The sequence below is a fragment of the Ovis canadensis genome, chromosome 4 (genome assembly GCF_042477335.2).
Source record: "Ovis canadensis isolate MfBH-ARS-UI-01 breed Bighorn chromosome 4, ARS-UI_OviCan_v2, whole genome shotgun sequence".
Lineage (NCBI taxonomy): Eukaryota > Metazoa > Chordata > Mammalia > Artiodactyla > Bovidae > Ovis > Ovis canadensis.
Genome location: NC_091248.1, coordinates 19,136,065 through 19,161,052, shown reverse-complemented (window position 1 = coordinate 19,161,052; position 24,988 = coordinate 19,136,065). Strand labels below are relative to the sequence as shown.

General features: G+C 49.0%; 1 protein-coding gene across 3 annotated transcripts in view; it reads right to left on the bottom strand.

The window, feature by feature from the left end:
• COBL (cordon-bleu WH2 repeat protein) overlaps positions 1-24,988 on the bottom strand; it is a 304,019-nt gene that overhangs the window by 189,388 nt on the left and 89,643 nt on the right. For all 3 annotated transcript variants that reach the window (XM_069587302.1, XM_069587304.1, XM_069587303.1), the window contains exon 2: positions 4,740-4,943. In XM_069587302.1, the coding sequence (XP_069443403.1) occupies positions 4,740-4,943 (204 nt within the window). The remainder of the gene's footprint in view (positions 1-4,739; positions 4,944-24,988) is intronic.

Below are 24,988 nucleotides of genomic sequence, written 5' to 3'. Positions count from 1 at the left end.
ACTCTGGTGAGAGACATGATGGCGGGGGAAGTCGGGTATATACAGGGGGTGTGTGAGAAATATCACTGCCTTCCTCTCAATTTTGCTGTGAACTTAAAACTGCTCTGAAAAATAAAGTCTTTTTAAAAAAGGGTATTCTTTAAGTAAAAATGTAAATCAAACTAAACCAAACCTGACTGTTAGCCTGTTATATAGAAAATGTTCCTCTGGCAGAGTCCCCTGTGCCAAAACTGCCCTTCCCAGCTTCATCCCTTCATGTCCTGGTGCTGAAGAGAAGCCAGCTCCCTTCCTTCCTCTGAAGGGGGCATGGCCCGCACCTTGATGGGCAGGTGAAGGAGGGAAGATCAGGGCTGGGCTCGCTCCCCTTCCCCTTCACCTGGGAGCAGGTGAGCTCTCTCCAGAAGAGGCACTGAGGGCCATACCTATGCCACGGGGGTCTTATGCTGTTGACAAGGCCTGGAACCTGCAAATCCATGCAGAGTTGTAAACTCGGTTATTACAAAAGGGGTCTGACAGCCTGCAGCAGCGAAACTGCAGCACTGAACACCGAGAAAGGTTTCCTGTGCTCTGAGAAGAGAATGCTGCCTTCTCCTGTCCCAGGCCCCTGGGGCATGCATGCCGACTGGACAGGAGTTAGCTGACCACATCGGGATGACACAGCCCTAACACGTGAATACTTGACACCATTTATGAAGCACCCTTTTGCCTAAGGGCATTGTCCCTTCAAAGAACTTCTCTCTACTTGTCCTCCGGCTAGAGTGATGGGACCGGCATTCTCCTCGCAGGGACCCTGAGCAGTGCTGACAGCATCCTTTCTAAAAGAGCACCTATCAGAGCATCTTCCTTAAGAAAGTTCCAGAACACCTGTTCCCATGTCTCATCTAAGAAGAGACTGGGACCTGTGTTTTTAAATCCAAAGGAAACTTTAAAAACAGACAGAAAGAAGAATCACTGCCATATGCAGAATATACCAGACTTTATGTACTAATGTGCTTTCCTTGTGAGAATCTTCCATGTTTGGAAATAGTGTGGTTAAGGTACTAACTGTAAATTATAAATGACCTGCTTATCCTGCAAAAAGGTGGGCATGTTCTCTGGTAAAATGAAGAGAGAAATCACACTGATAAACAGCTAGGCGATCTGGTTTCAGCGAGGGTCAGGATGTGACTTTGGCCCACTCTTATATTATTAAAGAGTAGGAAACATAAAACCAATTCCTGCAGCAAGAAGCTGCAGCGTCAGCAAGTTACAAGCTGCTAAGGGAGCCCACAGGCTGCTCCAGGAAACCTTGGGAAGGGATCAGAACTTACTACTCTGAAAAGAGAAATCTATTTTAATACTTAATCTCTACGGGTGAACCTGCTCTCATTGCTGCATTGCAAAATGGCACCATGATAACTTCTACTTTGGAAGAAAATGAAAACTAAAGATAAAATTGGAAGAATACGTTCAGTTTGAAAACATTTTTCAAAATAATGTTTTTAGTTTTCATGCAGATATTCTGTCTCTCCTTGTGCATTTATAAAACCAGACCTGTGTGTAATTTAAGACAGGATCTGTGGGTCAATTTTCTTAAAAAAGAAATATATAACTAGACTGATAGAAGTCATAGTTTCACATGTGTACACTTATTCACAAACTCATTAAGTCGTACACATTCAATGTCGCAGCTTTTATAGGTTAATCATACTTCAATAAAGTGATTTGTTAAAACGTAACTAGAAATTGAGCCCAAATAGTAGTATAATAACGGTGAATAAACCTTAATACATTCACTGATAAAATTAAGTTCAGTTCAGTTGCTCAGTTGTATCTGACCCTTTGGGACCCCATGGACTGCAGCATACCAGGCCTCCCTGACCATCACCAACTCCCAGAGTTTACTCAAACTCATGCCCATTGAGTTGGTGATGCCATCCAACCATCTCATCTTCTGTCATCCCCTTCTCCTCCCACCTTCAATCTTTCCCAGAATCAGGGTCTTTTCAAATGAGTCAGTTCTTTGCATCACGTGGCTAAAGTACTGATGTTCCTCAACATCAGTCCTTCCAATGAATATTCAGGACTGATTTCCTTTAGGATGGATTGGTTGGATCTCCTTGCAACCCAAGAGACTCACAAGAGTCTTCTCCAATACCACAGTTCAAAAGCACCAATTCTTCGGCACTCAGCTTTCCTTATGGTTCAACTCTCACATCCATACATGACTACTGGAAAAACCATAGGCTTGACTATATGGACTTTTGTTGGCAAAGTAATGTCTCTGCTTTTGAATATGGTACCTAGGTTGGTCATAACTTTCCTTCCAAGGAGAAAGCGTCGTTTAATTTCATGGCTGCAATCACCATCTGCAGTGATTTTGGAGCCCAACAAGAGAAAGTCTGCCACTGTTTCCACTGTTTCCCCATCTATTTGCCATGAACTGATGGGACCAGATGCCATGATCTTCGTTTTCTGAATGTTGAGCTTTAAGCCAGCTTTTTCATTCTCCTCTTTCACTTTCATCAAGAGGCTCTTTAGCTCTTCTTCGCTTTCTGCCATAAGGGTGGTGTTAATTGCATATCTGAGGTTACTGATATTTCTCCCAGCAATCTTAATTCCAGCTTGTGCTTCTTCCAGCCCAGCGTTTCCCATGATGTACTTTGCATATAAGTTAAATAAGCAGGGTGACAACATACAACCTTGACATACTCCTTTCCTTATTTGGAACCAGTCTGTTGTTCCATATCCAGTTCTAACCATTGCTTCCTGACCTGCATACAGATTTCTCAAGAGGCAGGTCAGGTGGCCTGGTATTCCCATTTCTTTAAGAATTTTCCACAGTTTGTGATGATCCACACAGTCAAAGGCTTTGGCATAGTCAATAAAGCAGAAATAGAGGTTTTTCTAGAACTCTCTTGCTTTTTCTATAATCTAATGGATGTTGGCAATTTGATCTCTGGTTCCTCTGCCTTTTCTAAAACCAACTTGAAGTTCACTGTTCATGTACTGTTGAAGTCTGGCTTACATGCATCTAAACCTATGACAATATGGCCTGTTTCCCAAGTTTAAGTGAGAAAAGTACACTTAGGACAGAGATCACTCTGTAAAAGAAGAAACACAGACACTCCAGAAACCTGAGCATCTCTAGCATGAACCTGCCCACAGGAACTCCTCCCTTCTATGGATGCTGGGCCACAGGATCCAATGTGGGTCTTAACTTCTGGCTCCGGGGCCCTTCTGCTGGGAGGCAGCCACAAGGAGGGGCCCCACAGAGGAGCATGTCCTAGTGTTCCCCAATAGTATCACTTTGAAATGCTGTTTTGCATCACCTCTTGGAGGTAAAGACGTTGTATCCTAGGAGAATATTAAGGCCAAGAGCAATGTTCCTCAAATTTTTGTGTACATGGTGCATAAAATAATTTTAAAAACCTGTGAACCCCTTTGCTCCAGTAAATCAGTACCTGAAATTTTCTTTATAAAACTAAAGTAGTTGCAAAGGATGAAATTTTAAATAGAATCAGAATATTTTAACATAAAACTGTTATATCACTCTTTTCAATGTATCGATGAGAATAAAAACACCCAGAGTGATGTGGTTATCCATTATCCATTTTTAAAATTCTCAAGCAAATGATTTTTGAAGATTTCTTCAAATTTCTTACCTCCCTTGGTTTTCTAGAAATACAACTCCTATTCACTCTTGTTTCAGAATCATACAGAAATATTTTTGTGCTTGAATGTCTTTATAATTGATCACGCTATCATATTCTACATAACAAAGTGTATGAACATTTAGATGGAATTGTTTCCTGTGATTTTGTTAAATTTTTAAATTACAGATTGAGCTAATAACAGTAGTACAAAAATGATTAAACAATGTGATTATGATCCATTTTGATAAATATCAAACATCATATCAGAAATTCCATTAGCATTAAAAACTATTAAAATTCTATTAGTATCAATACTCTGGAATATTATAAACACTTTCATTGTATCTTTTACAACTGGGAAGGGATGGGAAACAAGTCAATCTGTGACCTTGGCTACAGGCACTTTGACAGGCAGATCAGGTCTAACCCTAACCCTAACCCTAATTTAGCTTGGGTGGTGAGTGTGACCTTGGCTATAGGCACCTCGACAGGCAGATCAGCTCTCAATAAGGATTCAGGTGGAAATCGAGGGTTTGGAAATTGATTCCGTCAGTGTCAACTCCATGCGTCCCACTGTGTCCCTTCATGTAAGCTTGCACTGTTTTCATCTGGAACCTTGATGAGTGGTTGCAGTCACACCTCTGAGAGTCAGTCTGTAAGCGGATCTGCGGATGGTCCCTCAGGGGCTGCCCCCAGCTGTGCTGTGTCGGGGCCCGGGAGGCCGGCCCTGACCCCAGGCCCCAGCTGTGCTGTGTCGGGGCCGTGGGGCCAGCCCTGCCCCGGGTGGCAGTCACCTACCTGGAGTCGGCTTGTGGGCCTGAGACCTCCTTCCTCTCTGAGCCAACCTCCAACAGGAGTGAAATGTGTGGCCCCCAGGATCAGGGTGAGTGTGGTGAGCTCGCTGGCACCCAGCTGGGAGGGTGAGACCCTGCATGTTGTTCCTAGGCCCAGATTTACACCCCGAGGCCTTGCACACTGCACTGTGGTGCCTCCCCACACTGGCCCCGGCCAGGCCCTCACCTCCCGTTGACCACACTGCTCTTCCCCAAGGCCTTGCACACTGCACTGTGGCGCCTCCCCCGCTGGCCCCGGCCAGGCCCTCACCTCCCGTTGACCACACTTCTCTTCTCCAGCCCACTGGGCAGCACCACGGTCATGGCTACCACCCCGTCATCCAGTGAATGCTTTCTGCTGAGCTGGTTCTGTGGGGGTCCAGGGGATGCTCTGCGAGGAGATCTCTGTCCGCTATGCAAGTTGGGGGTGGCAGGCTTCCCAGGAGGCGGGGGAGCGCGAGCCTTCATCTTCCTCCTGGAAAGGCGACAAGAGGAAGGATGAGTGAGGCGGCAGTTTCCTACCTGAAGCCAACAAAGCTGTTGGCAGCCAGCAGCTTCTAAGGACCCTTTCTCCTCATTGTTCATTCTTGTAAGTATTTAGGGCCTTCTGGGTCACAGGAACTTTTAAAAATCAGTATATTACAACAAGGACCTACTGTATAGCACAGGGAACCGTGTTCAATATCTTGTAATAACCTAAAACCAAAATAATCTGAAAAGGAATATATATGTGTGTGTGTATAACTTAATCACTTTGCTGGGCACCAGAAACATTGTAAATCAAATATACTTCAATAAAAAAATCAACATATTGGCACTCTCCAGCACTAAGAGAAAATGGACAACTAAGCAAAGTGGAGAGCACGTTTTTCTAATTGAAGTAGAGTTGATTTACAGTGCTGTGTTAATTTCAGCTGTACCAGCCAAGCGAGGCTCAGTCATACATTTAATGCATTCGTTTTCGTCTTCTTTTCCATTATGGTGTATCACAGGATGTTGAATATAGTTCCCTGTGTTACACAGTAGTTATCCATTCTACATATAAAAGCTTACATATCTGCTAGTGCTGACCACCCACTCCATCCTTCCCCCTCCATCCTCCCCCTTGGCAGACACCCGTTTGTTCCCTATGGAGAATTCATTTTGAAAGTATGTATTCCTGGAAAGAAACAGCCTAAAGTGTGTTCCCCTCTTGGGATGGGTTGGTGTGGAAGAATCTGTTTGGACCAGTCCTTTTGGAACCATTGAGTGGGTCACAAATTCCAGCTAATTAAGGGGGCTTCCCAGCTGGTTTACGTCGCTCTAGCTGAAATCGCTGACCCAGCTCCGGATCCGTGACTAGCTGAAGATCTGGAATCTATGAGTTCATGATACTGAGGATGTGATGGGACTACATTAAGATGTACGAGATTACCCAGAAAATCCACCAGGCGGACACCCACAGACACGGGCACTGTGGACAGAGGTGGCAGTTTGGAGGCAGGGGCTTCAATGATGTTTTAACACCCACCCACTCCCCCTTGGTCTTCACCTTATTTCTGACTCTGCTTTAAATTCTTAATTCACCTTGTAGATTTCTAAACATGACAGTAAATCTCCCACTCTGATGAACATACTTGGGAATTTTTGTCTCCTCCAGATTACTCAAGGAAGGCAACTGACCTTACACAAAGTCTTACTTTATATATATGTTTATACTTATATATATTCATATATACTTTATATTTTTATATTTGTACTTATATATACTTTATACTTATATATAAAATATATACATTAGTTCAGTTCAGTTCAGTTGCTCAGTTGTGTCTGACTCTTTGCGACCCCATGGACGGCAGCACGCCAGGCCTCCCTGTCCATCACCAACTCTCAGAGTTTACTCAAACTCATGTCCATTGAGTCGGTGATGCCATCCAGCCATCTCATCCTCTGTCCCCTTCTCCTCCTGCCCTCAATCTTTCCCAGCATCAGGGTCTTTCCCAATGAGTCAGTTCTTTGCATCAGGTAGCCAAAGTATTGGAGTTTCAGCTTCAACATCAGTCCTTCCAATGAACACCCAGGACTGATCTCCGTTAGGATGGACTGGTTGGATCTCCTTGCAGTCCAAGGGACTCTCAAGAATCTTCTCCAACACCACAGTTCAGAAGCATCAATTCTTTGGTCCCCAGCTTTCTTTATAGTCCAACTCTCACATCCATATATGACCACTGGAAAAACCATAGCCTTGACTAGACGGACCTTTGTTGACAAAGTAATGTCTCTGCTTTTTAATATATACATATGTGTATGTATATGGGTCTTCCTAGGTGGTGCTAGTGGTAAAGAACTCACCTGCCAATGCAGGAGACATAAGAGACATGGGTTTGATCTCTGGGTCAGGAAGAGTCCCTGGAGGAGGGGATGGCAACCCGCTCTGGTATTCTTACCTGAAGAATCTCATGGACAGAGGAGCTTGGTGAGCTATAGGCCATGGAGTTGCAAAGAGTCAACGTGTCTGAGGCAACTTAGCATGCATGTATGTATGTATATATGTATATGTATGTATATATGTACGTATATACAGGGACACATTTATTTATATGATCCTTACTTATATAGGGGATCTTCCTGACTTAGGAATCAAATCTAGGTCTGCTCCACTGTAGGCAGATTCTTTACCATCTGAGCCACCAGGGAAGCCCTTCCTTATATAAAAGTTTTATTTTACATAGACCCTGGCTATTATATAGGAGCTGGCATTTACTCAGCCTCAGGACCTATGCTAACAATACCCCCCAAGAAGCTCACTTCATTCAAAACATTTTGCAACTGAGAATACTGAGTGTCAGTTAGATCCAAGCTCCCCTGGAGGCCTGGGGAGGAGGTATGTCTTGCTTCCAGGGCCTTGTCCCACCCATCTTGCTCTCCTCCCGTCTGTCCTCCTCCAGACTCCAAATGGAGGAGCCATGAAGATGCTTGTGAGCCCTCAATGATTAACTTCTGCACAGCAATGTGCTGGGGCATTCTGTCTCAAAGCACCAGACATCAGAATTCCATTTCTAGACATTTATCCTAAAGAAACATTCCCACAAGAATGCATTGTCGAAGGTTCAAAGATGCTCAGTACAATTCACAATGGCAAAAAAAATATAAGATATTCTAACCACAGGTCAAAAAGAGGGAATTCCAATAAATGACAGTATAAAAACAATGTTATACTGGTATTGGTTAAAAATACTTTACTTTTAATTTTATTTTACATTGGGCTGTAGCTGATTTATGACGTGCTTCAGGCACAGCAAAGTGTTTCAGTCATACGTATGTGTGTCCTTTTTCATCTTAGATTATTAAGAAGAACTGATACTGCTATATAACACAGAGAGCCCATCCTGGGGTTCTGTGACAACCTAGGGGGTGGGATGGGGCAGAGGCAGGAGGGAGGCTCAAGAGGGAGGGCATATATCTATATCTATATAGTTGTGACTGATTCATATCGTGCAGCAGAAACCAACAGAACATTGTAAAGCAATTATGTGTGTGTATCCTCAGACACTTCAGTCACATCCAACTCTTTGTAACCCCATGGACTGTAGCCTGCCAGGCTCCTCTGTCTATGAGATTTTCCCAGCAAGAATACTGAAGTGGGTTGCCAGACCCTCCTCCAGGAGACCTTCCTCATCCAGGGATTGAACCCATGTCTCCTGTGTTGCAAGCAGATTCTTTACTGTTGAGCCCCTGGGGAAGCTCACAAAGCAATTATTCTCCAGGTAAAAAGCATACTGTCAAAATGACTATACTATCTGCATATTCAATGCAAGCTATCTACATATTTAATGCAATTCTAATCAAATTGCTAATGGCATTTTCCACAGAACTAGAACAATAAATTTTAAAATTTGTATGGGGATGCAAAAGACCGTGAATAGCCAAAGCAATTTTGAAAAAGATAAACAAGAGCTTGAGGAATCAGGCTTCCTGACTTTAGGCTATACTGCAAAGCTACAATAAACAAAACAGTATGGTACTGGCATAAAAACAGAATTATATATCAAAGGTACTGGGCAGAAAGCCCGGAAATGAACCCACATACCTATGGTCAGTTAATGTACAACAAAAAAGGCAAGAATAAACAATGAGGAAAAGACAGTCTCTTCAATAAATGGTGCTGGGAAAACTGGAGAAGTAAAAGAATCATATACTTTAAACATATAAGCTGATGTTCTAAAATGTTAAATACAGACATTTTAGGAAAACAAACTTCAGAATACTCTTTTGAGAAATGCTGTTTATAAGAGAAATAAACATAGCAATTGACCATAAAACAGTCTAGAAAGTCAAAGCAAAGATTTAGCAACAACAACATACAGGTGATGGGTACCATGACATTTGTTCTGCTGTTTTCACTTCTATGCATTTCCTAATATTTTCTACAGTACCACTTCTCTATATACTACTTGTAAAATGAAAGAGGTAATCTCAAAATGGGGGAAAACAGCAAGTAGGGTTCAGATGAGGCCTCAAACCATCACCTTTCATGCCACTGGCTAACACAAACCTTAGGAGTGGCACTTGGGTCTCATCCTCCAACCTGACAAGTAAATATAAATTGCTTCTTTTTTCTTATGAAAAAACCTTAGACCTGCATCATATTTTTACGCTTTGTTCTAATGTATTGCATTTTTCCCCTTTAAACTTACAGAAATAAAGTAGCAAACATATATTGCTCTGGCCTAAGGACTGTATACTTAATTCATTTATTCCTCACAATAACACTCCAGGGAGGGACTGCCATTCCTGTTTTATAGGTATGAAATACAGGCACATCTTTCTCAGATTACAGACAATTTGGTTTCAGAGCCTGAAAATTTAACCAGTGCATTCTTCAACCACTATCAGGAAGACCAGATATTGGGCCATTTCACAGATGGAAAAGTCAAGGCAGAGAGATAGGCTATATAAAATAAATAAACAGCAAGGATCTACTGTATAGCACAGGGAACTCTACTCAATGTTTTGTAATAAGCAAGGAGATCAACTCAATCAATCCTAAAGGAAATCAACCCTGAATATTCACTGGAAAGACAGATGCTGAAGCTGAAGCTCCAGTACTCTGGCCACCTGATGCAAAGAGCCAGCTCACTGGAAAAGACCCTGATGCTGGAAAGACTGGGTGCAGAATCACTTTTCACACCTGAAACTAACACAACTACATTTCAATTTAAAAAAAAGAGAGAGAGAGAGAGAAAGCTGTCTTGAACTCCTTGAAAGAACTCTGTTGAAAAGGAGGCATTTGTTCATTCACGCAGTACTGAGATGGGGGCAAAAAAGACAGAAGCAATGTCCACTGCTCCAGGTTTCCCCAAATAAATGATGTCCCTACTACCCTGAGTCAGCCTTTCCATCCCCAATTTCTCCTCTTGCCATCCCCCAACCAAGCCTTCATCACCGAGGTCTACACAAATGCAGCCTCTTCTTTCACCCCAACCTCCTGCCACCCTGTCCGTCATTCCACAAACATGCGCTGAGTGCGACCATGGGACCTTCATCTTCCCTGCCTTGCTCTGCACACAGCACCCCTGACTGCACGATGACAAAGCTGCCCTCCGTGGGCTGCACAGATGCCCAGAGAGGCTTCCGTGCTGGATTCTGCGGATCCAGCCTTCTGGGGTGTGCGCGTGCGTGAGTGCACGTGTACACATGCAAGCTGGCCAACACTGAAAACACTAGAACGTTTCAGGTGAACGAAACGAATTTCTGACTCTTTTTGAAAAAAAGCAAAAATCAAAGATCTGATTGGGCCCTGAAAACCTCTGAACAAAGCCTAGCTGAGTGTGCCCATCTGGACCCATAGACTGCAGGCTATCACAGACCTGTCCCCTTGAGCCGTCAGGACATCCAAACCACAGCTTGAAAATCAAGGATCTCCAAGTGTGGCAGGGAGAAAGCCAATTCTGATTTCATGTTGGAAACTGCTTCTTTGACTTGCTTTTCATTGCTTTTATTATTATAATCATACTCAATGGTTTGCCTGGAGGACCCTGCCCCTCTGCTTGACTGTAAACTAAAGTGCCTTTGTTCAACTCCTGGAGAGGTGTCCCTGCCTACCTGTTAATAGACGAGATTAACACACTCCTTCCAAAGGTTGGCCATTCTCTTGGAGATGTTGTACAAGACTGAGACCCTTTCATTTTACTTCCCCACTGCCTCTCCCTCTCTATTCTGCCTTTTGACTTTAGTTCCTCATTGCTTCTTTCTCTCCCTATAAAAGACCTGGCATCCAGACCCCAAGAATACGGTTATTTTGAGGCGCTAGCCTACCATCTCCTCGGGCAGCTGGCTTTCCAAATAAAGTCTCTTCCTGGACTCATCATCTCGTCTCTCAGATTCATCGGTCTGTCATGCAGTGAGCAGAGCAAGCTTGGATTCAGCTACACACGCACCCTCAGTCCCGATCCCTCTCTGCTCTCCCCCACTCGGTTGGTGATGGGTCTCAGATCTCCGATCCTGGAAGCACGGACATCTCTGCTTGCTCGGCCCCACCATCTGACTTGGTTTTGTTCCTTTGAAAACACAGCTCAAAACCCTGTCTCCCGAGAATCCTCCAGGCACTCCTGACCTCCAGACACACACGGCTGAGCTCAGGGGTCTCTACCTGCCTGCGGAAGCACCTGGGAAGTTTAAGATGTGTTTACCTCTCACCGCGAACCAATCAAACCTGAGCCTCTCAGAGCTGGTTTATATTAACAATCACAACATCTCTTGAGAACAGAGGCTCTTGTCTTAACATGAAAATGGCATACAGTTTTACCTGCAAATTTGTAAAGCAGCTGATAGAAAAATATACAGTTAATACATATTAATTTGTTCATAACTTCAAGAGTCTGTTTTCATTTCATAGAAATAACATCTGCAGATTTTCAGCAGTGAACATGAAAAAGTTTCACACCAAGAGCAATGCCTGGGGTGTGGGTGGATTTGAGGAACTGACAACAGGCAGTCTTTCTGTGTCCCCTGCTTCTCATCTGGAGGGAAGAGACCCCGGTCTCCATGACCGTTCCTGATTTCAAAGGGCAGATTCACACTGTTGCTAATCAGAGAAGGAAGGGAGGGAGGGGATAGGAGACACAGAGGAGCAGCTGGGGCAGGTCCTGGTTCCACATCAGGGGATACGCATGACAGTATCATTGAGCTCTTCATGAAACTAAGCTCCCCAACAGATGGAAGAAGCTAGCATTCTCCACCGCAGGGAAGACCAGCCGAGGCCAGATTAAAGAAACCAGAGAAGCTCATCCAAAGGCCACCTGAAGCCAGATTAAAGGAGTGCGCCCTGCACACACTCCACGCCTGCAGCCTCGCCCTTGAGTCATCACGGCAGAGCTCCTCACCAAGTCCTCCTGGGCAGAGGCACACAGTTTTGAGGGGCACCGGCCTGCGGTGTCCCCCTTCGCCTGTGCGACCCCATAGCCCGCAGCCTGCCAGGATCCTCTGTCCCTGGGATTCTCCAGGCAAGAATTCTGGAGTGGGTTGCCATTTCCTTCTCCAGTGCATGCACGCATGAATCACTATGCTGTATACCTGAAAGGAGCATGATATTGTTAAGTCAACTATGCTTCAACAGCAACAAAAAATAAATACAATAAAAATACACTTTGTCTCATCTGATCCTCATATTCTAAAGGATAAGATCTCCAGTTCTCATTTTATAGCTGAGGAAAGCATGCTCAGATGGGTTCTAAAGGCACAGGTATCCCACAGACATTTGGGGAATGCCTAGATGACTTTTGCAAGGTCACTGATAAAGCAGAAGGGAGCAGAGGGTGGTTTCATGTCTGTTTTGTCTGGAGGAGGGGCCTGGAGGCTGCAGGAAGAAGTTCCCGGTGAGAACACTGCCAAGGAACCAGATGATCCCGCAGCCAGCGGGGACCCTGAGGACTTGGGAGAACAGGCGAGGAGTCAGGTGAGGGGGGCAGCATCTGGGCACACATCAGATGGAAAAGCAAGGCTGGAGGTGGCAGTACCAGCTCCAGGTTCATAGCACAGGGGCTAAAGTGGAGGCCAGGTGGGGTGGCAGAGGATGCCGGGCAGAGAGGCTGTCGGGGAGGCAGCGGGCTCTGGGGCGGGGGACACTGCACGGCAACCAGACTCCAGCAGAAGGCTCCACACGGGCCAGTAGAGGACTCGCCATTGGAGATGGCCAGAAACAGACTTTTGAGGGGTTGGGCTCAAGATGACAATGGCACAAGCGGAGCGCAAACAGGCAGAGGAAAGCGGTGACCCAGCTCGGAGGCCGCACCAGGAGGCAGCAGAAAAGGGCCCCTCTCAGGTCGTTCTGAGAGTGCATCCGGGCCTGGGCTATCTCAGCGGAGTCTCCCCTTCCTGGACCTCAGTTTCCAGGTGGGTAAACGGAAAGCTGGATGGTAGGACTTCAGTTCTAATAAACCAAATCACAGAAAAGTATAGACCCAAACTACCACCATCATATAAAATTAAACTAAGCAGTAGTCAGGATTAAGAGGGCTAGTATCAAAAAACAGAAAACAGAAAGGAAGTGATGGTGAGGATGTGGAGAAATTAAAAGCCCTGTGCACTGTTGGCTGGAATGCAAATGGGGGAAACCACTGTGTAAAACAGTCTGGAGATTCCTCAAGAAATCAAAAACGGAACCAGCATATGACCAAACAACCCCAGCTCTGGGTACATGCCCCAAAATAATTAAAAATAAAGACTTAAAGAGATTATTGCATACCCATGTTCAGAGCAACATTATTCACAATAGCCAAAAGGTGAAAACAACTCAACAGTCTATCAACAGATGAGTGAATAAATGAATGAAATGTGAATTCATTAATAAATGAATGAAAAATGAAAATGTGGGAAATACACATTATGGAATATTATCCAGCCTTTGAAAGGAAGTGAATTCTGACACACGTTAAAAGGTGAATGAATCTTGAGGATGTTATGCCAAGTGAATAATAAATATACCAGTCAGAAGGACACAGATTGCCTGATTCCACTTATAGAAGCAACACAGGGCAGTCAAGTTCATAGAGACAGAAAACAGAATGGTGGTTACCAGGGGATGGGGGCAGATGGGCAGTTTCACTTAATGGGTTTACAGAGGTTTTATTTAACAGAGTTCCAGTTTGGTAGATGGTTCCAGATGAAAAAGGTTCTGGAGATGGTTGGACAACAATGTGAACGCATTTAACTTTCCTGAACTGCATGCTTGCACACGGCCAAACGTGGCCACTTTCATGCTGTGTGACTGTACCACGATTTAACCATGACCATTACTCCTAACAAGACCACACCTCATCACCATAAAATGAAGTCTGCATCTTTGTGACTCTTCCTGCCGAGACTCCCTTTCTTGGGCACCTCTCAGTCTCTGCCTCTCGTGTCCCTCTGCCCAAGAGAGGCTTCTCTGGCTGAGCGCACTGGAGGGCGAGGCAGAAGGTAGGACCTGACGCAGTGGGGGCTCACGGGCCCCTTAGAGGAAGGGAAGGAAGGAGAGAAGCTGGATCCACGCACAGGAGGGGGCCCTGCCGGGAGCAGGGGGCTGAGAAGGAGCTACAGCGATGAGACCTCTCCGCAGCCTCCCCCTTGAATGCCCTCCATCCCAGAAGCAGCATGACGCCTCAGGCCTGTGTGTCTAAGGGGGTGACCATGGGCCAGTTCAATAGCAGGAGCTGCCCAGGCACACGGACACCCCAGGCTCCTCCGATCATAAGCAGCATCTCCCCATAACACAGCACCACCAGCCTTCTCTACCCAGCAGGGGCCCCTGTTCTTCCCACAGGCCTGAGTGACCTTCGCTTAGTCCAAGGAAGCCAAGGTCAGGTCCAATAGCTGGTTCCTCCCTGGAGAGTCTGCAGGTGCTGGGCATCTGGGGCCACCTGAGTCTAGAAGCAGATTGCAGTCAGAGGGCTGAGCTTTTGCCCCAGTCTGAGGACCCTCCTGGAGCCGAGACTCAGGGCCTGGCCCCTCCTGGGTGCCCCCTGGGGGGCTCTTCAGGGCCTGAGTCACTGAGCAAGCAACTTACCTTCCCAGTGCTCCCTCCCGGATGAGCAGCTGGGAGTGCCCAGGCAGAAAGGACTTAGTAAATGAAAAAAAAATTTTCTGGCATCTCAAATGTTATCAATCAGAGTTCCAAGCGGTTATATCTTAAAACCATCACACAGTCATTGCCTAAATGTCAGGACCAGGCCTGTGAGTTCCCACACCAGCGGGGTTGCTGTCAGCCGGTTTTTACACACAGAGCCCCTCAGCTTGAAGCAGGAGGCACAGATGCTCCCCCTAAAGCTAGACGATACTAGACAGTGTGGGCTGTGTGTTTAACACTGTCTGGACTCTGAGTGCAAATCCCAGGACCCGGTCCAGGCAGCTGAGTTAAAACCTAACTCCACGGGCCCCAGCCGGCGCCCAGCCAGGATGGAAGAGCTGGGCAGCAGGGCCGCAGCCTCAGAAGAGAAAGCCCACATGCCTTTCCACTCCCTGAGCAGAGTCCAAGGTGCTCTGCTCTGTGTCACTATCCACGGGTGGTGATGCTGACGCCAGCTCAGCTGAATGACAAGCCTGCAGGATCCCTGCCTGGGCACCCTGGCGGCAGCCTGGGCAGCAAGCAGGGCGAACAGCATCGCCTGAAAGGGATGATTTCAGGAAAGCAACCAGGCACACCTGCTCCTCCTGGGCCTGGCCCACCGGTGAAGCCAGCTCGGGCTAAACAGGCCTGCGGATGCTGCAGGCAGAAGGGAGTCACCGATCCCTCTCAAGAGTCTTTCTAAGCATGATGTTTGCTTCCTGCTGCAAGAGGCAGAAAGCTGGACACAAGCTGCCCTGGTTCTTGGGTCAGGTCATTTCCAGTGTCACCTGGTTCCTCCTGCCAGCAGCTGGAGGAGGCCTCTGCTCACCCCGAGGGAAGGAGCAGCTGGAGGCTGCCAGGCGCTCCCCATGAGAAGCAGCCCAGGAGCCCAGGGGTGCTCCGAAGGCCCCACCCAGCCTCCCAAACCTGATGCTGTGTTGAGTCACCTCCCAGTGGGCCTTGGCTGCAGTGAAGAATTCAGAGATCTGGGGAGCACAGTTTCAACGAAGCATCAAAGAAAGGGGGCAGAAGAGCAGGGTTTTAACAATGACATCATCAAACATCATTTTGCACACTTAGATTTAACTTCTCCTATGAGCAATGCCACGTGTGTCTGGGAAGACAGTCATCCACTGATAAATAGGGGCCCTGTCACATCCCAGGGCCATCGGAAGATTGACAATTGCAGCTGGAAGCCACCTTCCACAAGCTCGTGGTCCCCAAGGGTGGACAGCAGCTCACGAGACGCAGAAAGAAGGATGGTAGAACCACAAGGAAGGTACGATGTGCTCTACAAGGATTACACAGGCCTCTCCATTCAGACAGAGTTCACCGAGCTTCTGGAAATGATTTGTGAGTGGTGGTAAGAAAAATCAGACAAAGGTGGCAAGAACAAGTGGGTGTAAGGCTGCCCCCGGCAAGGAGGTTAATGTTGAGGGCACCAAGGTAGGGAGGGCTTGGGATGTAGGACCACTTCAGGAATCTGGCATGTGGAAAGGCATGGGGATGAGCACAGGCTGGGGTATGGAGGACCTGGGGCACATGGAGCAGGAGGACTTCGGGAATTTCCTATGAACGATGAGGAACAAAACGGACTCTGCCCACAAGGTGACTTGCACGCGCGCACACACCCCACATGCACACCTGCACACACACACCTGCACAAACACAGCACACACATACACACGTGCACACACACATACACAGCTCTGAGAGGCAAGTTCAAGGACAAGTGCAAATTTAAGGCAGCTGACCATCAGATCCAAAGGAGAAATTCCACTGTCACGGGAAACAAGAGAGGAACAGGGGCTGGAAAGGCTAAGGGGCAGGAAACCCATGTGAGCAGGCCTGAAGGGAAGTCAGCTTCTACTAGAACAGCTCCACGTGGGCAAGGATTCTGCACGCCGGGCGTCAGCAGCCTGGCTGAGGTGAGGACAGGGGTGCCAGCTTGCCCGACAGAAACACGCTAAAGGCATGCAGACAGGTGTGCAGACAGTCCTGAGAAGACGCACTCAAAGGCAGCTGTGGTGCTCCCCTTCCTCCACACCCCACCCTAAAGTGGGGGGCGTCCCACCCCTAGCAGCCTCCAGTAGGGTCTGGGGGTGGATGCTGTATTTCCTTTTGTGCCCAGGTGTCTGTGAGCTGGGCTGGTGGAGGTAAAGGTGAGGACACGAAGGCAAAGGTGTGTGTGGAGGGCTGGGGGTGGGCATGCGGTTGTCATAGCCAAGACTCAGGTTCTGTACCTGTAGCCTAGGACCCACTCAGTAAGGACTCTGGGTCCTTAGGTTCCTTTAGGAACCTCTGGGTTCTCTTAAGACAAAAGGGACTCTGTCAGGACAAAAGGGACCCAGTAAGGGTTCTGGGTCCTTAGGTTCCCTTAGGTTCCACTGGGTTCCCTTAGGACGAAAGGGAACCAAGTCAAGTGCCTCCCAAAGGAGGTCAAACCAAGTCAAGTGCCTCCAAACTGCCACCTGAGAAGCCCTTGATTAGCTGTGCATTGTTAAACAGGCAATGAGGACTATTTCATTTAACTGCTTTTTAGTTTCATGTTTGGATACATTATGACATCAATCCATCAAATCAATGGCTTCTGGTTATTTGCATTAAAATTAAAAGCAATAAGTCAGACAGAAAAAGACAAATATAGGATATCGCTTACGTGTGGACTTTAAAAAAAGGATACAAATGAACTTATCTCGGAAACAGATTCACAGATACAGAAAACAAACTTTTGGTTACCAGGGGGAATGAGTGGGGAGAGGTAAATTGGAGATTGGGATTAGCAGATACAGACTACTATATAAAAAAGTAGGTAACTAATAAGGATCTACTGAGCACAGGGAACTCTACTCAATACTCTGTAATGACCTATGTGGGAAAAGAATCTACTTAAGAGTGGGTATGGCGGCTCAGACGGTACAGTGTCTGCCTGCAGTGCAGGAGGCCCCGGCTCAAACTCTGGGTCGGGAAGATCCCCTGGAGAAGGCACTGGCACCCCACTCCAGTACTCTTGCCTGGAGAATCCCATGTATGGAGGAGCCTAGCAGGCTATAGTCCATGGGGTCGCAAAGAGTCGGACACGACTGAGGGACTTCACTTTCACACAGATTATGTTTATCTGATTCACCTTGCTGCCCACTTGAAACTAACACGGCATTTTGAATCAACCATACTCCAACAAAAATTCTAAATAAATAAAAGCAATAACGAAGATGGTTTTGATGTAAAGGATGGTTGTCCTCTCAAAGTCAAAAGCTTCATGTGGACAGTAAGAAACCGAAACACACAGGTTTAACTTTTCACACCGAAATGGAATGTTGGTGGTTTCAACCAAGTGTCGTCAGCCACACAATGAGAGTGAGAACCGTGATTCAGAGTGAAGGCTCAGGGCAGGCAGCCTGGTCCAAAGCCAGGCCTCTCTGCACCCCACGTTATTTCCACAGTGTCTGCCTGTGTCCCTGGGGTGTCCCTGGCCCTGCTGCTTTCTTCATCTGACCCTACTCAGGAATCCACCTTGAGATTCAGATTTCAGAGAAGGGACTGGGTCATGCCCAGGAAAGAGCCTTAAAGAGGGCGGGCCTGACCAAAGCAGTTGCCCAGTTCTCTTTTGCAAATGTATTTCAGTAGTGGATGGGGTTTCCCTTCTGCAAAATACATTCTATAGTTTTCTCAGGAAATCCAGTGAAAGTTTAAACATATCAAGTGCTTGAGTGTGCAGAGCCCAGGCAAGTTCTGGGCATCAGTAAGAAGAGAAGGCTAGTGCCAACAGCATCCTCCTGTTTACCCTTTCAGGGACCAGGAAATTCCAGGAGAAAGCGGAATGCCAGACATCAAACCCCAAAGACAACTCTGAAAATAGGCTACTTGGACTGTTAGAAATGAGGGGAGAAAATACCAGGAAGGCAACCAGGGTAGGAAATGATGGTCTTCACAGCGGGCCTCCATACCTGGAGCGACAGGGCAGAGAAAGACATCAGGTGTCTCCTCCCACCCCCACCAGGGGCAGGAACAGAGACACCCCTGCTAACAAGGCCCACCTTCTTGCTGGGACACAGAGAGAGCTGTTCTGGAAGGTTCGGGGAGGTCTGGATAGAATCCCAATTAGACAAAACCCCTCTCCATCTGACTCCCATGACCCTTCCCACCTCACTCCTTCTTTGCTAGACTCAGCATGCTACCATGTAATCACAAGTCATGGTAGGTTCCATGTCCCTGCTAACCTGTCCCCAGAACTTCTCTCTGCACTTACTGGGGGGCCCCAAGCACACCTGTCTCAGCTCCCCCAGCCTCAGCCCCGCCATCCCCCTGCATGCTCCTCCACACGCCCTCCTTTGCTACCCTGAATTGGCAAGCTCTCCCACATCAAGGGCTTTGCACATGCTGTTCCCTGCTGGAAATGCTGTTCCCTCTCCCCCAGACACCCTCCCACCCTCCATGACTCAACCTGGAAGGTGAGCTCCTACGAAAGGCCTTTCCCCCAATCCCTGCTGTGGCCCCATGGAATGTTCTCCAGCAGGGCATCGGGCCAGTTTATTTCACGGCACTTCTCCCAGTCTACACTTGGAGGGTTTGAACCACAGTGTGTAGGACCAGCCAGAACTCTGCACTTTAAGTCCTTGAGGTCAGGGACCAAGACTCTCTTGATCCCAGCAGGGACAGTAACTCAGCGCCTAAGTGCTGCGTAAGTGAGTCAGCTTCCTTTGCTAGGATTAGCTGCCATACTGCTGCCCAGCTGCGTGGGCATCTAGGAGAAGGCGACCGTTCAGAAACCCAGAGGGCAGCAGGGCACCGCCGGGCATAGACTGGATGGTGCCAGAGGCTAGGGAGCCCCTCACCCGCCTTTAACATTCCCACAGCTCTGAGCCCAGCAGTCACTGGACTTTTAGCTCTGAGTTTCTGAAAATGTATAAGCCCACTGGGTCCCAAGCATGCATTCAGTTCTCACAACAAGGGCACATGCAGGGTTACCCTCCCCACTGTACAGACAGGAAGACTGAGGCACTGACAGGCAAGGGATTCTCTTGGGATTCCACTGCTGGGAGGCCCTCCTGAGCCACCATGCGCCTCTGCCCCTGCCCCTAGCTGTCTCCTGGAAACAAAGAACCCCAGGTATCTGGGAGCCAGTGCTGAACGTTCCAGGCTCTGCGCCCTCTGCCGGAGGGTGGGCACCCTGCCAGGGCAGCGGCAATGAGGGCATGAGTCAGGAGCCTGCTCTGGTGAAGGTTTCTGGCACAGTCTGCTGTGACGCGGGGTCCGGACAAGCCTTGTCTAACACGGTCAGAGCCCCAAGGATGTTCTTCAGTGCTGAGTTTACATGAATCACGAATATGCTCAGTATTCCCATGGAACCGAGGGAGAGGCAGGGTCCCGGGGAGGGGAGGGGACTTGTCCAGCCTGACGGCAGGAGGCCCCGGGTCAGTCTGCTGGGCTCTCAGCATCTTTAGAATCAGGACGGGACTCCTTTGAGCATCTGATGAGGGCAAAGCTGCACTGAGACACCCTCATGTACGTGCACACGATTTCTGCAAAATGCTGTGAGTGACAGGGACCCCAGGTGGAATCCCTGTGATGCCTTCTCTCTGACCCCTGTGAGCCTCCCATGATAAAGGCCCTGTGTCTTTTGGGACAAGGATCCCTTTTAATAAAAGAGGAATGAGGACAGCCCCTCTGATGCTTCCCCCTGCATGTGTGTGTGTGTGTGTGTGTGTGTGTGTGTGCGTGCGTGTGCGTGTGTGTGTTAAGTCGCTCAGTCATGTCCGACTTTTTGAGGCCTCATGGACTCATGGGGAGTCTGTCCACGGAATTTTCCCTGCCCACGGAGTTTTCCAGGCAAGAATACTAGGGTGGAGTGCCATTTCCTACTCCATCTCCTATCATCTTTGCCTTTGCAAACAAAACTCAGGACAAGAGAAACATTCCACAGAGGATCCCTATAACTATACCCTCTCAAATTCAGAGGCATCTTCAAGCTGCAGCTTGAAGGAGAAAGACAACGTAACGAGAGGAACACCCATGTCCCAGGCAACAGAGGGAAGGGGGCTTCTCATAAAAACACTGCTTTTCAGGGCCACGGAGAGACACCGTCCTTTGGAATTCTGCCGCAGAACAGCCCTTCACAGCTGCAGAGCACCTCCAACCTCAGTGGTTCTCTCCGGAGTCAGAAAGAGGTGAATTCAAATATGGTAATGATATCGCCAGCTGTGCGTCCCGCAGCAGAGAGCTTGGTCTGGGAAAGTACTATACTTGTCAGCCTCAGTTTCCAAGGAGCCAAATGCAGAATGCTTTCCGTGTTTATTATGGGGTTCCCATGAGGCTTAAAAGGAGATGACTCATGAAGTTCCCTACACAGTGTCCATAGTGGTTACATCACTTTTATTGTCATTCTTTGGGGCAAAAAACAAAAATAAGCCTCCTGTCTCCATGAGGGCAGAGGAGAAGCTAACTCCTGCAGATGCCCAGTGAAAGCTCATCTGTGCAGCAGACACATTTAAAACCAACCAAGAAACCCTACTCACAATAGACTTTGACCTCTGTGACCTGGGGTTGAAGGAGCTTTCAGTAATTGAACATGAAATGATTAGCTTTCTTGATGGGGTTCTCCAAGACACAACAGCAAAAGCTATCCATAACACACAGCAAACTCACCCTGTGGGCCGTGAGCATGGGAATGTGGCTATCTCAGCACACATCAAGTTCATATTCAAAGGGGAACATTTGAGAGCCAAGTCCCACAGCTATTACCCAGCTTCCAGTAAGTTAAGTAAGAGCCCATGGGTGTGGATCACTTAGCTGCCGGCAAAGGCTTCTGGATGAAGCTGAGCAGAGCAGTTCCTGCTCCAAGGATCAGATAAAGAGTTACTGCATTCTGAAGGTTTATAGAAAAAGGATCTCTCCTTCCAAAAAATAGGCTGCACTAATTCACTGCAGTTTGAACATTCTTATCAAATGAAAGGAAACAGATCAGAGGCGAAAACTTACTGGTTCTCAAACCACCTGGCGATATTTGCACACGTCCCAAGCTGTGCTGCCCTCGCCTGGAGACCTTGCTTTGCCCCTTTACAAAGAGCAGGCCCAGCTGCTCAAGGCAAGCCTGTCCCTGGAATTTCCCTGGATGGAAGCTTGGAGGGGAAGCAGAACCGTGAGAACACACACAGGCTTCTGACCCGACCAGCCTGTGACTTAATAAAGATGCCACCCAATGCAGGGCTTCCTACCGAACAAGCCTGCAGTGTTGCACCCGCCAGCTGAGATATTCCCACTGCGCGCCCTGCCAGGAACAAAACCACAATTCACCTTGGCTCACTTGGTCAAAAGCTCAGACCTTCTAATCCTAATCCAGGAAAAAAAAAAAAAAACAACCTTCAAAGGACGTGCTGTCAGGGAGGAAGAGCAGAGCTGTGTCTTCAGCGAGGAGCAGCTCCTTGATCGTTTCTCACAAAGCGTGCCCACCGTCTCCTTGGAGTTGCCAGTGTGGACATCACAGGCTCTCCCTCAGGGGGAAGCGTAATTACGCTTCCAGAGACAAGTCAGACCTTCACCGAAGCTAACCGGCCTTGTGCAACCAGGCTCTCGCTGAATTAGCCTAAAGCAACTCTTGCCATCTCCCAGGCACGATTCAGCACCTTCTTGGGCTGACGAGTCTACTTTTTCTTTGCTTCAAAAACTTGGTGATCAGAGAGTTGCTGTGTTTCTGCAGCAGTAGTGAGGCTTCTCAAGCTTGAAGGCCATACTCAGTTTCTGCCAAATATCGCCATCCCAGGACAACAGACAAGGCTGCCAAACAGATAAGGTGGCAGGCAGACATGCCCACGAGGCTGCAGTGCCCTAGGCTCGCATCCAAGTCAAGGGCCAGGGGGTCCCAGGGAGGGCGTGGCAGACTGGGATGAAGGGATCCGGCTGCCAGCACAACAGCCTCCCCACCGTCAGACCCCACGGTCTGCTCTGCCCAAGCTGCAGTGTCACCTGAGTCTCCCACTTCCTGGCAGGCAGCTCCTGGAGTTCTGGTTGACCTCCGTCCCCCATGGGGGAGGCATGGCCAGTCCAGCGCGGCCCCAAGGAAGCAAGGTGTGTGCTTCCCCTAGGACCACCCCCCAAGTAAGATGCCAGTATCCTCCAAGCTTCCTCACTCCAGAGTCCGCATCCACGCCCTGCCACTCCCTCACCCCCACCGTCTCCAGAGACTGCAAGTCTGCTGGTTTCTAGACCGCTTCAAGCCCAACAGAGTGCTCCTCCATGCAGCGCTGGCTCTGTGTCTCTCCGCTCCAGCCAGTACCTCCCTGTTTTCCACTGCACTGTCGTCTCCTCCCCCTTTTCCCCTTCCTCCTCCTTCTCCTCGTCCCTCATTCTTCTACCCCTCCTCCTCTTCCTCGTCCAAAGGCTGCACCGAGTTCCACCCGTGCCGTTCTCCGTCCGTCTCCTGCCCCATCCTTCCTGGGGCCGCTGTCCCCTCGCGGTCAGACTAGTCATCCCTCTTACCGCAGATGCTCAGCAGTCTCCTCCTGCACCTGCCCACCCCTCCTGAGTCCCATCTCCACCGCTGAGGTGACTCTTCCTTAGGACAACTCCATCCAACCATCCCCTAGTGCAAACCGCTCCGTGGTGCCCCCTGCCTGCTGAGTGAACCCCAGACTTCTCCACTGCGATGCCACCATCCCAGGCTACCTCGGTCCCACTGCCAGGTCAGCCAGGCTGGGGTCACCTGAACCCCAGGGCCCTGCATATAGGCCAGGCTCCTCCATCCGGACGGTCTCACCCACGAATCCCTCATCAGTGAGTGCAGCAGTGAGGTCCTGCAGGAGAGTCACAGGACTCGACTGTGGGCCTGAGCCAGGGTCGGGGTGGGGGTCGAAGGATGAGGGGGACACAGGACCCCAGAGGAGTGACAGGGAGAGGTGACCACACCCAGGCTCCCGTCTCCACGCCACCGTTCACCACGTGACCGTACACCATGCCCTCAGCCTCCTGCACCTCCATGTCCTGCTCCGAAAACAGGCAGAACAGGCTCCTGCAAAGATGCAGTGACTTGTTCTTCTCAGCCCCAGCACAGCAAGACAGGACAATTCTGTCCTCACACAGAGACGAGAGATGGGGATCCCGCCCTCTGGTCCCCTGCAGGCCTTGGTGCAGAGGAAACCCCACTTGCCTCCGCCAGCACATCAGTGAAGACTAGAGGTCAACAGGAAATGAAGGGCCTCCACAGCCCACGTGAACCTCGTTGTGTCCCCCACATGGTGCCTGGCTATCTGCCTCCAGACCAGAGAGGCACCCACTGGGCTGGGCTGTGGGCCAGTGCACGTGGAGCCATGGGACGACAGACCTGGGGCTGCTCAGAGTACAGGACGGGGGTCCCTGGATCTGGGGGAGTTCAGGAACCAAACATGATGCCTGTTTGCTGCCTTGAAAGATTGGGGGTAGGGGTGGGCTGGAGCTGCCAGGTCAGAGGCAACAGAGAGGGTCCACAGAGGGCAACCTGCACCCACCGGTCCAGGTCCAGGGGCTGGACTGAGGAGGGTGGACGCTGCAGGGCTCGGCGGCCCGAGGCCTGGGAGGAGCCTGTCCATGAGGGCCGCCCACCAGGGCTGGGACTGAAAACGCTGCGGGCTCCCAGAGCAGGAGCTGAAGAGCCGCGCCCCTGGACGTGCACAGATGAACCCCATGGAGGGACAGGTGCCTCCTGCACCCAAGGGCTCACAGACCTGGCAGCGGGCAGAGGGCGCAAAGCACCCGTGAGGGACCAGTGCCACGGGCCACAGAAGCAGCACCCGTGCCCAAGGGGAGCCTGGTAGGGCAGCAGACCCCCGCAGTACCACAGAGAGTGGGGAGGCGGGGGGTGAGGGGGTATGAAACCGAACTTCTTAACATCTGAGAAATGAGACTGTTTTGGTGGATGACAAGGACCAAGGGTGATGGGACCTGCCTGAAGTGCAGTCTAGAATGAGGAGGTGGCAGCGACTTGACGTGCACTGAGTGATGGAAATGACGATAACCACGGGTCCAACCCACCCACAAACGGGCTGTATATCCTCATCTCATCGCTTTCTTTGTAAAAAAAAAAAAAATGCAAATGGGTCAAAAATGAGAATGAGAGAGGAGTAAAAGCAAAAGGTAAAGGACTATCGCAGAGACCTAGCTCCTCTCTCCCTTTCTCCAGAGGAGCGCAAGGCAGGGGGCAGAAGTTGGAATCCTCCAGCACCCCTCAGCTGTGGTTCTGGCAGGACCGAGGAGGAGCCGCACTGAGGTCTGGACCCCGCAGAGCCCCGCGGCAGCCTGGCACCGCTCAGCGCATCCCCACACTGAGGTCTGGAGGCATGGCTCCTCTTATTTCCCAAAGAAAATAACCAGCAGAGGCTCTTGACTTTCTCCTACCTGCTATATGTCTTCCTGGGCTGTCTGGCTATTAGTAGCCATACCCTGTGCAACCGACCAGGGAGGTTTGTATGCAAGTTCACTGATTAAGG